Source organism: Rosa chinensis, chromosome 3 (genome assembly GCF_002994745.2).
Source record: "Rosa chinensis cultivar Old Blush chromosome 3, RchiOBHm-V2, whole genome shotgun sequence".
NCBI lineage: Eukaryota > Viridiplantae > Streptophyta > Magnoliopsida > Rosales > Rosaceae > Rosa > Rosa chinensis.
In genome coordinates this window covers 47665082-47677242 of record NC_037090.1, presented here as the reverse complement: position 1 = coordinate 47677242, position 12161 = coordinate 47665082, and the positions used below count along the sequence as shown (strand labels likewise).

Here is a 12161-nt window from a genome sequence, read left to right as displayed (position 1 = left end):
AGTCAATGTAGTTGAGAAGCCTAAATGGAAGAAACATAATAAGCTTAAGGCCAAGAAGACTACCATAACTAAGGTACCTGGAAAGGTTGCAGTACCAAAAGCTGAAAAAACTTGTAAGTTTAAGTGCTATTTTTGCAAGAAAATAGGGCCCATGAAGAAAGATTGCAGTGGTTTCAAGGCTTGGATGATTAAGAAGGGTGAGTCTTTTTCAAACTCTGTCTTTTTTCTAGAAGTTAACTTTGTTAATATAGCATCTCACTCTTATTGGTTAGACTCAGTCTTTTTTCTATACACATTACAAATTCTTTTCAAGGTTTAACAAATAGGAGGATACTAAAGAAAAGTGAGGTCCAAGTCTGTGTGGGAAATGGTTCGAGAGTAGCAGTTATGGCCATTGGGACCCTAAAGATCGATTTAGGCTTAGGAAATTTTATTTTTGTAGATAGTGTTTATTATATTCCTTCTCTGAAAAGGAATTTGATTTCAGTAGGTCTTTTGCTTAAGATTGGATGCAAACTTGTTATCGATTTTAGTGGAATAAAATTATTTTAGGGTTCAAATTATATTGGCTGTGGTATGTTTATGCATGATTATTTGAAATTAAATTGTTCTGTTGTTCAACATGAAATAATTTAAACTGAAAATAATGAGAACAATGTGAAGAATAACACTGTCATAGGAACCAAAAGAATTTTATTCAACAACAAGTCTGCAAATCTATGGCATAGAAGATTAGCCATATATCTAAAGAAAGACTGAAAACACTTGAGAAAAATAAAATTTTACCTGCATTGGATTTTACTGATTTAAATGACTGCAATGAATGTTTTAAGGGAAAATTGACAAACTGTAGAAAAAACAAAAGGCCTTAAGAAGTCAAAAACTATTGGAACTAATACATACAGACATATGTGGTTCATTTCAACATAAAACAATATGTGGAAATTTTTACTTCATCACATTTATAGATGATTTTTCTAGGTACTGCTATATATATTTGCTGTTAGAAAAATCACAAGCACTTGATGCATTTAAAATTTATAAAATTGAAGATGAATTGCAACTTGAAAAGAGAATTAAGTTAGTGAGATCTGATAGAGAAGGAGAATTCTATGGTAAACACACTGAAGTAGGCCAGCGAAAGGGTCCCTTTGCACTCTATTTCAGCTGTCTCGATAGGGGTCTGATCCACCTAAATCACAAGATGTTCTGGATCTGCCACTATCGCAATCGGTCTCGCTTATCTACAAAACAGACTAAGGTCAGAAGGAAGCCCGGGTGTGCCAGCCTTCGACGCTCCGATGCCTAAGTCAGTATCGATATAAGATAATGATAATGGAAAGCGATAGTAAACAGTTACCTCTTTGGGTTGTTGGAGATGACCTTAATGTAGTAGATTTGTGGAAGCTTGGTTCCGTTTCTTTCGGTGTAGGATGATCGGGGTTCCCGATATCGCCTAGAGGGGTATCGGGACCCTCAACGGGGAGCTTTCCTTACTTCTACATTGGCAATATGAGTCTTGTGCTTCCGATACTTGTGCCTAGAAGGTATATGTATACCAACAAGTTCCCCAAGTCCCCGGTCATGAGTTCTCTTGGGTGGGGAGTTTGTCTTTGGTAGAAGTATCGGAAGTGCAAGGCGAATTCGTGCCACGTGGCTTCCCTACAACCATTACCCCTAGTCCCCAAGTCCCCACCTAAGAGGAGTCTTGGCTGGGGTGAGGAGTTCGTACTCGCAATTGGCGTTGTGTCACTATTGCGAACCTGTGTTAGGGTTTCATGCGTCTTTTGGCGCATACGTTATGCCTTGGTGACACGTGTGCTGTTGTCATTCATTTTTCTTGTGCGGGAAGTCCGGTGTACTGGAGTCCGTAACTTGTAATAATGGCGTAGTGGTATGGAGTCGAGGCGACGGCGCATGTAATTTGTAATGCTCAGAGATGTCGGACACGTGGTGAGATCTGGTGTCGTCGTCCTTGCATGTCCAACGGTCCCTGTATTCTCAAGGGCCCACTACTAGAATTTTTGCCTTTAACATTGGCCAGAAACCGATGTTAAAAAAAAATGTACTGATGTCGTAGTGGGTGATGTTAAAGATCGGGAAATCCCAGACATCGGTTTTTAGCCGATGTTAAAAATTACTCTAGACATCAGTTTCTTATAAGCTCCGATGTATAAAATGACTCTAGACATCATTTGATTTATAAAAAACTGATTTTGTTTCCTACTATGACATCGTTTTACATAAGAAATTTATTTATATATCAGTATTAGACATAAGTTCTAAAGATAGAACTGATGTCCTTTGTCATTTATAACATCAGTTTGTTATTTCAAGTTTTTGTATTTTCATTCTTTTTGCTTCAATTTCTATTTTAGAAGTGATTACTAAATTAGTTTCTTTGCTAGAGAAGTTCACAATGAGAATACCAGTGGTAAGCAAAAGAAAATTCTCATTAATACTATTGATAAAATAGTACAAAGAGTAGGGAGAAGGGGAAGTATGGCCTAAACTTCTCCATATACAACAGTAAAAGAAAAGAACAAGATTGAAGTCTTCTAAATAAACCATATGAAGACAAAACCGGTTTGTAGATACAGTAAAACGAAAAAGGAAAAAAATAGCACTCTGTTATAAGATAAAAATACTTGTAACTTGAGTTTCCAGTCCTTGGTGTAGCTGCCAATGAACCTAGCAAAAATATGTGCCAATGAGTTGAGACCTAGTTTCATAGATATATGTATAAAGAATAAATGTAATAAAAGTGAGAAATGAGAATCAAGAATTTTGACAGATCTCTTTAGATATCAGGACGATAATATACCTGGTGCGTTGGAAGCTTTCGCTTTTTATACTCTTCAATATCTCTTCCCTTGACGTCTTTCCTATAAGTAAGAGCTCGACAATCATAAACCCTGCCTTAAGATGGAACATTCCTCACTATCAAATACCTGCCACAAATAATTAGATCAATAAGATGTCAAAAACAAACTTATACAAACTGGAACAGAAAAAAAAACACCAATAGAGACCTTGATTTGTCATAGACTGTGTAAACACGAACAGCAGGAGGCTCATCTTTGTATCAAGGCATTTGTTTACCACCAAAATAGAGAAATAATCACCAATTACTCAGCTATGATTGAAACGGAAGAGGCTGCAGTAGTTACTATTACTTTGCATGATATTATTGGTCCTGCTCTTCAAACATAACAAAAAATTGTATTACGTCCATAAGAAAGCATACAACCAAAAAAGAAAATAACATTTTCACCAAAATAGGGGCAAATACAATTTTCTATCAGCTTTGGTTCAATATTTGACACTAGAAAGTCCTAATCATGTGGATAAGAAACCATTTACTTTCCTCTATCTGAAATGACGAAGGCTGGTTTTTCTTGCAGAAGGAAACAACTTTAAATTCTAAACTACTCCAGCATGACGGAAAGTTGAAACTGTCCTTTTGATAGTGCTGCTCAAAATTCATTTCAGCATGTTTCTGATTAAACTCAGTTTCAAATCAATACTAGGCGACTCTCTACTCATGTTTTCACATTCCCTTCAGATATTTCAGTTTCAAATTTGTACATTTTGAAGCAAATTAACATGCATGATTCACTCTCTTTCATATTCTTCCAACCAAAACACAAGCAGCTGGAAGAAAAGCACAACATAAAATGCAGCAGGAACATACATGTCAAAGCAGATATACAATCAAGAGACCCTCTCTAAAAAATTAAAAAATAAAACAACCAAAAGTTTCATATATATCTTACTCCTCTTCACATTCTTACTTTTCAACTCTATGAAGAAATCTCACAAACACAGCTGTAATAATTCCACACAAATTTTCAAACACAGCTAGCCAATTTACCCCAAAAAAGAAGAAGAGAAAATCAAACTCACTTGCAGCAATCGTTATCCAATTGAACCCAAATCACACTCCTTCATGCATATAAATCCAAATTCCATAACAAAATCAAATTAACCAAACAAAAGAAGAGAAACTCACCAGTTTAACTCTCTATAGCGTTCGCATAATCACCTGAAACCAATACTAATTGCTTTGGTTTGCAGCTGAAGAAAGGGAATCGATTGAGGAGATCAGAGCGCCTAAAACCAATAATTTCAATATCAATATAAACTGAAAAGATTCAAATTACCTCGGAAACCCGAAGCACACTTCTTTCGGAGTTGCTCCGATTCATCTCCGAAACGGGGGCCTTGAACTCTGGAACATCCACCATCTTTGAGCCCTAACCCCTCGCACCCGACCTCTCTCTCCTCTTCATTCTTAGCCGGGTGCTGGTCAGAGGCGGAGAAGGGTCGGGTTCTGGTCGAAGGCGGAGAAGGAAGAAGAGGATGGTTCGGTGCCATTCGGAGATGGAGGAGGAGGTTGGGTGCTGAACAGAAAGGAAACAAGAATTCAGATTCTTGGAGGAGAAAGAAAGTGGATCTGGAGGGCTCTCTCTCCTCTGTCATGATCTCCAACCACTGGGGTGGGCTCACCGTAGCCACCATCTTCTTCGCTTTCCTCCGACGAGTCAACTCCAGGCTGCACCTCCGGGATGAGCCACAAAGATTGGGACGGGGGGGGGGAGGGCGAGAGAGGAGGAGAGGGATAGGGGGGAAGGGCGAGAGAGTGAGTGAAGTAAAGTGGGAAAATTTTGTAAAATTTTCTAACTTTAGTCTTTCCGCATTTTCAAAAATTTTGGAATCAAAATATAGACATCAGTCAACAGTAAAAAATGATGTCAGTTATATACATACAAATCGGTATTTGAAGAATCGATGTTAATGACATTTTTTTACATCGGGTGAATTTCTCACTAATGTAATTGTCGTGATATCTAAGAGCAAAATTCTAGTAGTGGCCCTATATATGGACAGTGGAGAGAGATGGGGGCGGTTATTGTTCCTTTGTTTTTGTTGGAGATTGGGATAAGAACTGGTTAAAGTTAGAGCCTTTAGTGTTCTGGGAGCTTGAATATTTCGTTTGGTGGTAGAAATTCCAGGTTGTTTGCTTCATTGTCTCTGTTTTCCGGTTGGAGGAGTGAATAGGTACGATGTCTCTTGACTTTCCTGGGTTTGTCTAAGAGCATTTGTGTGTGTGGGTTTTGGTTAAGGTCGTTTGCCGGAGCTGGGGTTTGCCGGTATGTGTTGGGTCGTCGTTGATACGGTTGATCTTTAGGGGAGGTGGGTTTTGGGTTTGGTTAGATTTGCCGTTGTGGCTCCAGGAGGGGTTATTAGGTTTTGAAATTCGTGAGGTGGGTCTTGGAAGGCAATAGTCGGGAAGCGATTGGCTAATTTTTGGTGTCGCTCACAGTATGGCAGAGGAGCATCGTGGTCACGGTAGGCGAGAAGGTCCGTCTCGTGGAGGTGGTGAAAGTGTTTCTCGTGGCAGTATTGAGGGTGTTCCCCGGGGGTATGGTGATGGTGCTCCTCGTGGAGATGTCGTGGGCGTTTCCTGAGGTGGTGGTGAGGGTGCGTCCCAAGGAGGTGGTGGGGGTACTCCTCGCGGGGGTGTCGTGGGCACTTCCCGAGGTGGTGGCGAGGGTACGTCTCATGGAGTTCCGAGTAGGGTTGAGCAAATTGCAGGTTCTGATGTTCCCGAGGTGGAGAATGTTGAGGTGTTGGAGATTCCTCACTCGCCACGTGGGCGGTTACTCCTTGGTGAGATGCTCATTGATCAACCGGGTCCTAGCATGACGGAGGAGCAGATCGCCAAAATGAGGACGACCTGAGGCATTCCGGGCAATGTATTGTTACGCCCCTTAAGGGATGGTGAATGTTTTAGCCACCCCGAGGTGGGGTGGGCTTGCTTTTATGACATTCCTAATACTGGAGGAGCTGCAGTATCTGCTGTCGTGCCTAAATGTATCGTGGAGGTAGCTATCGCCAAATGCATTGAGGTAATTGATGGGAGCATTGTTGTTGTGGAAGCTCAGCAGACTGCTATGTCCCAGCATTGGTGAGTTTAACTCCTTGTTCAAGATGTAATACTCGACGAAGACTGGCAATAGCGGGTGCATTAATTTTAGGGCGAGTGGTGAGGGTCAAACATTTATGCTCGCTGGCCGGCCAGGCCTTGCCTGGTTGGGGGCCGTTGGTAGAATTCAGACATGGTGCACCAGACTTTGACTTGTTTCCAGCCTATCTATGAGTATCGTGATTGCATTTTTGGTGGATTTTGTCATTGGTGTGTGCTAACAGCATGTCTTTATATCATAGTAAGGCAGGAGGCTGTCCTGACAACGCTAGAGCATAAGCGTGTGGCGAGGGTGTGGGGTGCGTTTCCCAGGGGGAATAGGGGGTTCTATCACCTGTGTAGGCTCCTGATATATGAGAGGTTTAAGCTGGGGAGGCATTCAACTGAAGGGCTGTTGATTGTTTATGATGTCTAACCGTTCGTCTATTTACGGTCCTTCTGACATTATTTTCTTGTGTTGTAGAGGATATGCCTAGTGAGGCTGCTAGCAAGAGTGATGCCCCATACGCGGAGGTGGATACTAATGTTATTATCAGGGAGTTGTTATGAGAATCGGAGACGGCAAGGCGAGTTGACGTTGAACTTCCTGATAAGAAAGTACGTGTGATTGACCATCAGGTGAACGTGCTGTTGCCCGACTAGATGTACTTGTGGTTTCCCGATACTGTGTTTGTGTATCTTAACCAACAAGCCGAGGAGTAGGTGGGTGTTGAGGGGCAGGAAGGTCAGGGCCATCTAGAGCCAGGTGTTGGGGAAGCTACATAGTTTCGGGAGTAGGCGGGCGAGGCTGGTCAACGTTCCTGTGTAGTCATTGACGAGCGCCAGTCCCCCGAGGTTCAGGAAGGTACAAGGTAGTCCCCTCGAGTCTCGACGGGAGGGGTGGAGGGTGGTGTCGTGGACCGGCTATCGAAGTCGGTGGTCAAAATGGAGATCTTCGTTCAGGAGTTGTTTGAGGAAGTTGGGCAGCTCCAAAGTGATACCAGTGCCAAGGCTCACTTGGTACAAGATGCAGTGTTAGAGCAACTGGACCCTATCTTTGGTGACAATATCGGTGGTCCGGTATCGCGAGAGGTCATTACGGTTGACAGCAGGGAAGCGGAGGTGACTAGCCAAGCTGTGGGCGGTGCAGTTCCAGCTGTTGAGGTTCTGGGGGCGCAACTTGAGTCTGAGGAAGGTGAGATTGGGGGTACCCAGGTTGTCGAGAAGGAGACCTACGTCCAGGCTGGCTAGGTGGATGGGACCCGAGTGTCAAATACATGCGCCTTCACTGACGGAGCTGGGTAGAGGCAGAGGACTGCATCGCAGCTTCGCCTTGGGAGTCCCTCGGTGGGTGTTAGTATCGACACTCGTGAAGGCAAAAGGTTGCGGGTTGATGGTGTGGCGAGCTCGAGATCCACAAGTGGGGGCTCTCCGGGTTCTTGTGATGAGGTTGTTGGGGGTCTCGAGCGCACTCTTGGCGAGATTGAGATCACGGATGGTGCCATTCTACACATGGTAGCCGACTTGCAAAATTGCCATCGTGATCGCAGTTGTGTGAATGTTGATGATCCTCGTCTTGGGTATCGGGAAGCGCAGGAGAGGTTGATGAGGGTATGTATCACGATCCATTTATATGCTTTCATTGCCATGTCATTTGTGAATGTTCTAATTGGGTGGTGTGCGATGTAGGCTGTGAACATGAATTATCAAGCCTCCGTCGAGCTGCTTGCGCATTTTGATCCGGAGATAGCCCAACTGCAGGGTGAGGTGAATGCTGAGAGAGAGAGGGCACGCGAGCTCCTGGATGCGTTGGATCGCGGCCAAGTGGAGCAGGGCGAGATAAGGCATGCGATTGACGATGGAGTCACAAGAACGATGGAACTGGAGTGAGCACTTGTGATGGAGTAGTCTCGTCGTCGGGAGGCCGAGGACACTGTTGCCCCCTTGAAAGAGTCAAATTTGGACCTGACCAGCAAGTTGCAGTGGGCTGAGGTTGGTTTGAAGGCCTTGGAGAAGGTCAGGGTCCAAGCTGACGTTGCCGAGGAGCGGCTGCGAGAGTTGGTGAGGCAGGTCCGGGAGAGCGATGCCGAGTTGGAGCTGCGTGGTGCCGCCTTGGAGAGTTTGGCTCCCAACCCTGATCGTGTGGTGGAATTGGAGGGACAGGTTGGTACCTTGCAAGGAGAAGTTGACTGCTTGATGGTTGTCGAATGCAAGGCTGGCGAGAGGGAGGCAGGGTTGGAGCAATTGAGGAAAGAGTTGGCTAAGCAGCAGACTCGGGCTAGTGACTTTGCCGACGAGTGCCTTCGACTGCATGCCGTCGCCGAGACCCATGGTGATAAGCTTAAGAAGGCCAAGCATGAAGGTGCAGACAAGGATGTGGACCTCTATCTCCAGTCGGTACCCTTTCAAGAGAAGATGAATCAGGCTTTCTGGGATGGAGCCGTGCTCTCGATCCGTGACGGTCTCACGGCTGGCTGGATTGATCAGGAGAAGATGGTTCTTGATATGCAGGCGAAGAAAGCAACGCTATCGCAAGTTAGTGCCGGTAGTGGTGGTCGAAGCGCTGAGATTGTGATCCGCGAGCTAGCTACTGTAACAGAGTATGTCTCAAGCCAGGCTGGCAATCGTGAGGCGAAGGGTATTACCGGCGAGCAAGGGGAGGCACGCATGGATACCGAGGGCGAGCTGCAGGGCAAGAATGTTAGGGAGAGAGACGGGGTGGGAGAGAGAGACCTAGGAGGAGAGCGGGCGCGCAGTGCTGAGGGAGAGACATAGCTTCTTTTATTTTATTTTTACTTTTGTTTTGTTAGCGATAGGCTTGCTTGATGTGTAAAAGCATTGGATTTTGTCGAGACATTGACCGATTGGTCTGTTTTTTGGAATGTCTGTTTTGCATTGGGAATATGAAAAATTTATTGGGAGCAAACATTTTCTGGGCGATAGTCCCCCGTGAGTTGAATATATTTATTGCTTTGTCGATTTGGTGCCTTGTCATTATTGCGGGTTATTAAAGCAGCGCAATGATTGGTCATCTGGGGACGGTTAGTGGCGGTGACCTTTTTCTATAAATAGGCAGAGTTAGGGAGGTGGGTTGATCATATTTTCAACATGGCACTCTCCTTGTTTGTTATTGTGCTTCTGCTTCTGAAATCTTTTGTCCCCTTTGGCGGTTTGCCTTTTCCAGAATCCTGGGCTTTATAACTTAATCTCATGCTTAGGTTATAGGCTGTATAGCCTAATCTCACACTGGCTCGGCTTCATCACCCTGTGGGGGATTGAGCAATCTGTGCTCCTGTGGAATTGAGGCCCTGTCAAAGTGAGAAACCCAAGGACACCGGTTGCTAGTGGTGTGGCGAGGCTACAACTGTGGAGATCGGGTAGTGGCAGGGCAGAGAGTGGCGGAGATTGGTACCGCCCCAAGTCTTTCCCACCAGAGCTTGACTAGCCCGTCAATCCTCCAATTCAGTGATCTTCTGGAGCTCCTCATATTCCAAAGAATCAGACATGGCTAGAGGGGTGTTGAAGATAGTTATTGTGTATCGCACTCATGTGCTAAGGTGTATCGCTTTTGTATTAAGATGTAGCATTTTCATGGAGGATGTGTCTTGAATTTGTATAAAGGATATATTGGTGTATCGCTATTGGCCGCAAAGCCTTTGTAGTGAAGTTCCTTTGTATGCCATTCTGAAGTAAATATGTATCGCCTTTCACTAAGCTATCGCCTTTCATTTTTGTACTTGCCTTTCATTGTGTTGAACCTTTCATTGTGTATCGCCTTTCATGGTGTTGGAGTATTTGTAAGTGTTGAGCATTATTTTACGGGTATCGCATGTGGTGATGGTTTACCATCGTTGGCGCATTTTATACTTGCTTATCATGACGTGTCATGTATCGTCATTCATTCGTTCATTTAGATATCGCGATGTGCGGCGTAGCACTGGCATTCATTCATTCATTATCGCGACATGTCGCGTATCGTTGACATTCATTCATGTCGAAAACGTTCATTCATTTATGGCGATGTATCACGCGGTGTTGACATTCATTTCATTAGGCGTTTGAGCATATTGATTTATCGCGACATATCATGTATCATTGGCATTCATTCATATTGAAAACATTCATTCATTTGATCGCAATTGGCAGCGCAGGGTTTGCGAGGGACAACGTCATGCTGTATTAGCAGAACCGGCCGGAAGCTTTATCGCATTTACATTAGCGATAAAGCGTGGGCGATAAGTTGGGATTGCTCTACAACGTGCCCATGCCGGTTGTGTGTGATCGTTGTGGTGGCCAGCGTAGGGCCTATGGCTATAGTGGTATAGGGATACGATATGACCATATAGGGTAGGATGGCGATAATCGTTGGCGTTTGCCAAGTGGTGAGAAGTATGGTGAGTAAAAACATTTCATTCATTATGAGAGCATTTCATTCATTGCTAATAGCATGTCATTCATTACTGCACAAAGGCAGTTGCAAAATACATTGAATTACAAAGAGATAAAGAGAGATGGTGTTTGTGCTTTGTCATGTAGAGGTGGTGATAGCGAGGTGGGGATTGCAATGTCAGGGTGTCTCACTCTACTTGGAGTAGTAGCGAAGGTGTTGGGCATTCCAAGGATGTGGCAGAGTAATACCGTCTGCGCCCCTCAGATAGAAGGTAGTGGGGCAGACGGCCTTGGTGATCCCGTATGGCCTTTCCCAGGTGGCTTTCAACCTCGTTGGAGTTGGTATCTTTTCCTTCATCACCCAATCCCTGACAGAAAGAAGGCAAGGCATGACCCTTTCATTGTAGTATCGAGCGATATGTTGTTTGTTGTTGATGTTGCGAAGGTGGGCTCGCTCTTGGCGCTCTTCCAAGAGGTCAGAATCCAGGTTCAGCCCCTTTGAGTTGGTGAGTGCGTCGAAGCATGCCTCTATCTCTTTGGATCTTTTTTCGACCGGGATCACTGCCTCAGTGCCAAAGGACATGCAGAAAGGGGATTCGCCATTGGCCTCTGTGGGGGTCGTTCTGATCGCCCACAGGACCTCAGGTAACTTCTCTGCCCATAAGCCCTTGGCGACATCCAGCCTCTTCTTTAGGTTTTGCTTGATAATTTTGTTGACTGCTTCGACCTGGCCATTTGTCTGTGGGTGTGCGGGGGAGGCGTATCAGATCGTTGTGATGTATTGGCCGACGAAGTCCCTGAGAGTATCGTTATTGAATTGTGCACCGTTATCGGTGATAATGGTTTCAGGGATTCCGAATCGGCAGTAAATGTTCTTCTAGAGGAAGTTGATGACCTTGGCGACTGTGATCGTGGTTAGAGCCTCGGCCTCCACCTATTTAGTGTTGTAATCAACAGTGACAATGGCAAATTTTTGCTGTCCTGGAGCTATCGGGAAGTTTCCAATGAAATCAAGTCCCCATTGGTAGTATGCTCAAGGGGCAATGATAATTGAGAGTGGTACTGACGATGCGAGAGGGAAGTTGGCAAAATGGTGGCATTTGACGTAAGCGTTAGCGATACGCTTTGCGTCTTGCACGATTGTGGGCCAGTAGTACCCTGTGCGCAGCGCCTTAAATGCAAGGTTTCTTTCCCCTGCATGATTGCTGCAGACCCCGCTGTGTAGAGATAACAGCTGCCCCTCCTCGAGGGAGATGCACTTCAGCAGGGGGAATGACCTTCCTTTCCTATACAACTTGCCTTCTCGGACAGTGTATAATGTTGCTCTTTTGCGGAGTCTGGTGGCGATGGTCCTGTCTGTTGGTTCAATACCTTTGGAGAGGTAATCAATGAATGGGTCCATCCACGAAGGTGCGCGCTCGCTCTCCGTAAGGAAAATTTTAGAGCACGGCTTGTCGATACTCGGCTTTTCCAAGACTTCCATCTTGAGGCTTCCGATATCAATGTTTGGCGGGGATGTCGCCAACCAAGCGACAGCATCTGCCTTGGTGTTCTGTCCTCGGGAAATTAGAGTGATGGTGTGGCTAGTGAGGCATCGCTAAAGTAGGGTCTTGGTGAGTGATTGGTAATGAAACAGATGTGGTTCCTTGGCCTGAAAGTCACCACTGACTTGGTTTACGACATGTTGGGAATCACTGAAGATTGCCAGGCTTGTTACTCCCAATTCTTTTGCCAACTGGATGCCAGCTCTAAGCGCCTCATACTCAGCTATGAGCGTCTCGCCCTAGGATGACGTTGTAGGAGG

General features: G+C 44.9%; 1 protein-coding gene across 1 annotated transcript; it reads right to left on the bottom strand.

Annotated features, from left to right (window-relative positions):
* Positions 1-11390: 11390 nt before the first annotated feature.
* On the bottom strand, positions 11391-11840 carry LOC112194664. Its single transcript, XM_024334882.1, has one exon. The coding sequence runs from the start codon at positions 11838-11840 to the stop codon at positions 11391-11393; it is 450 nt and encodes a 149-aa protein (XP_024190650.1).
* Between the last annotated feature and the right edge of the window lie 321 nt (positions 11841-12161).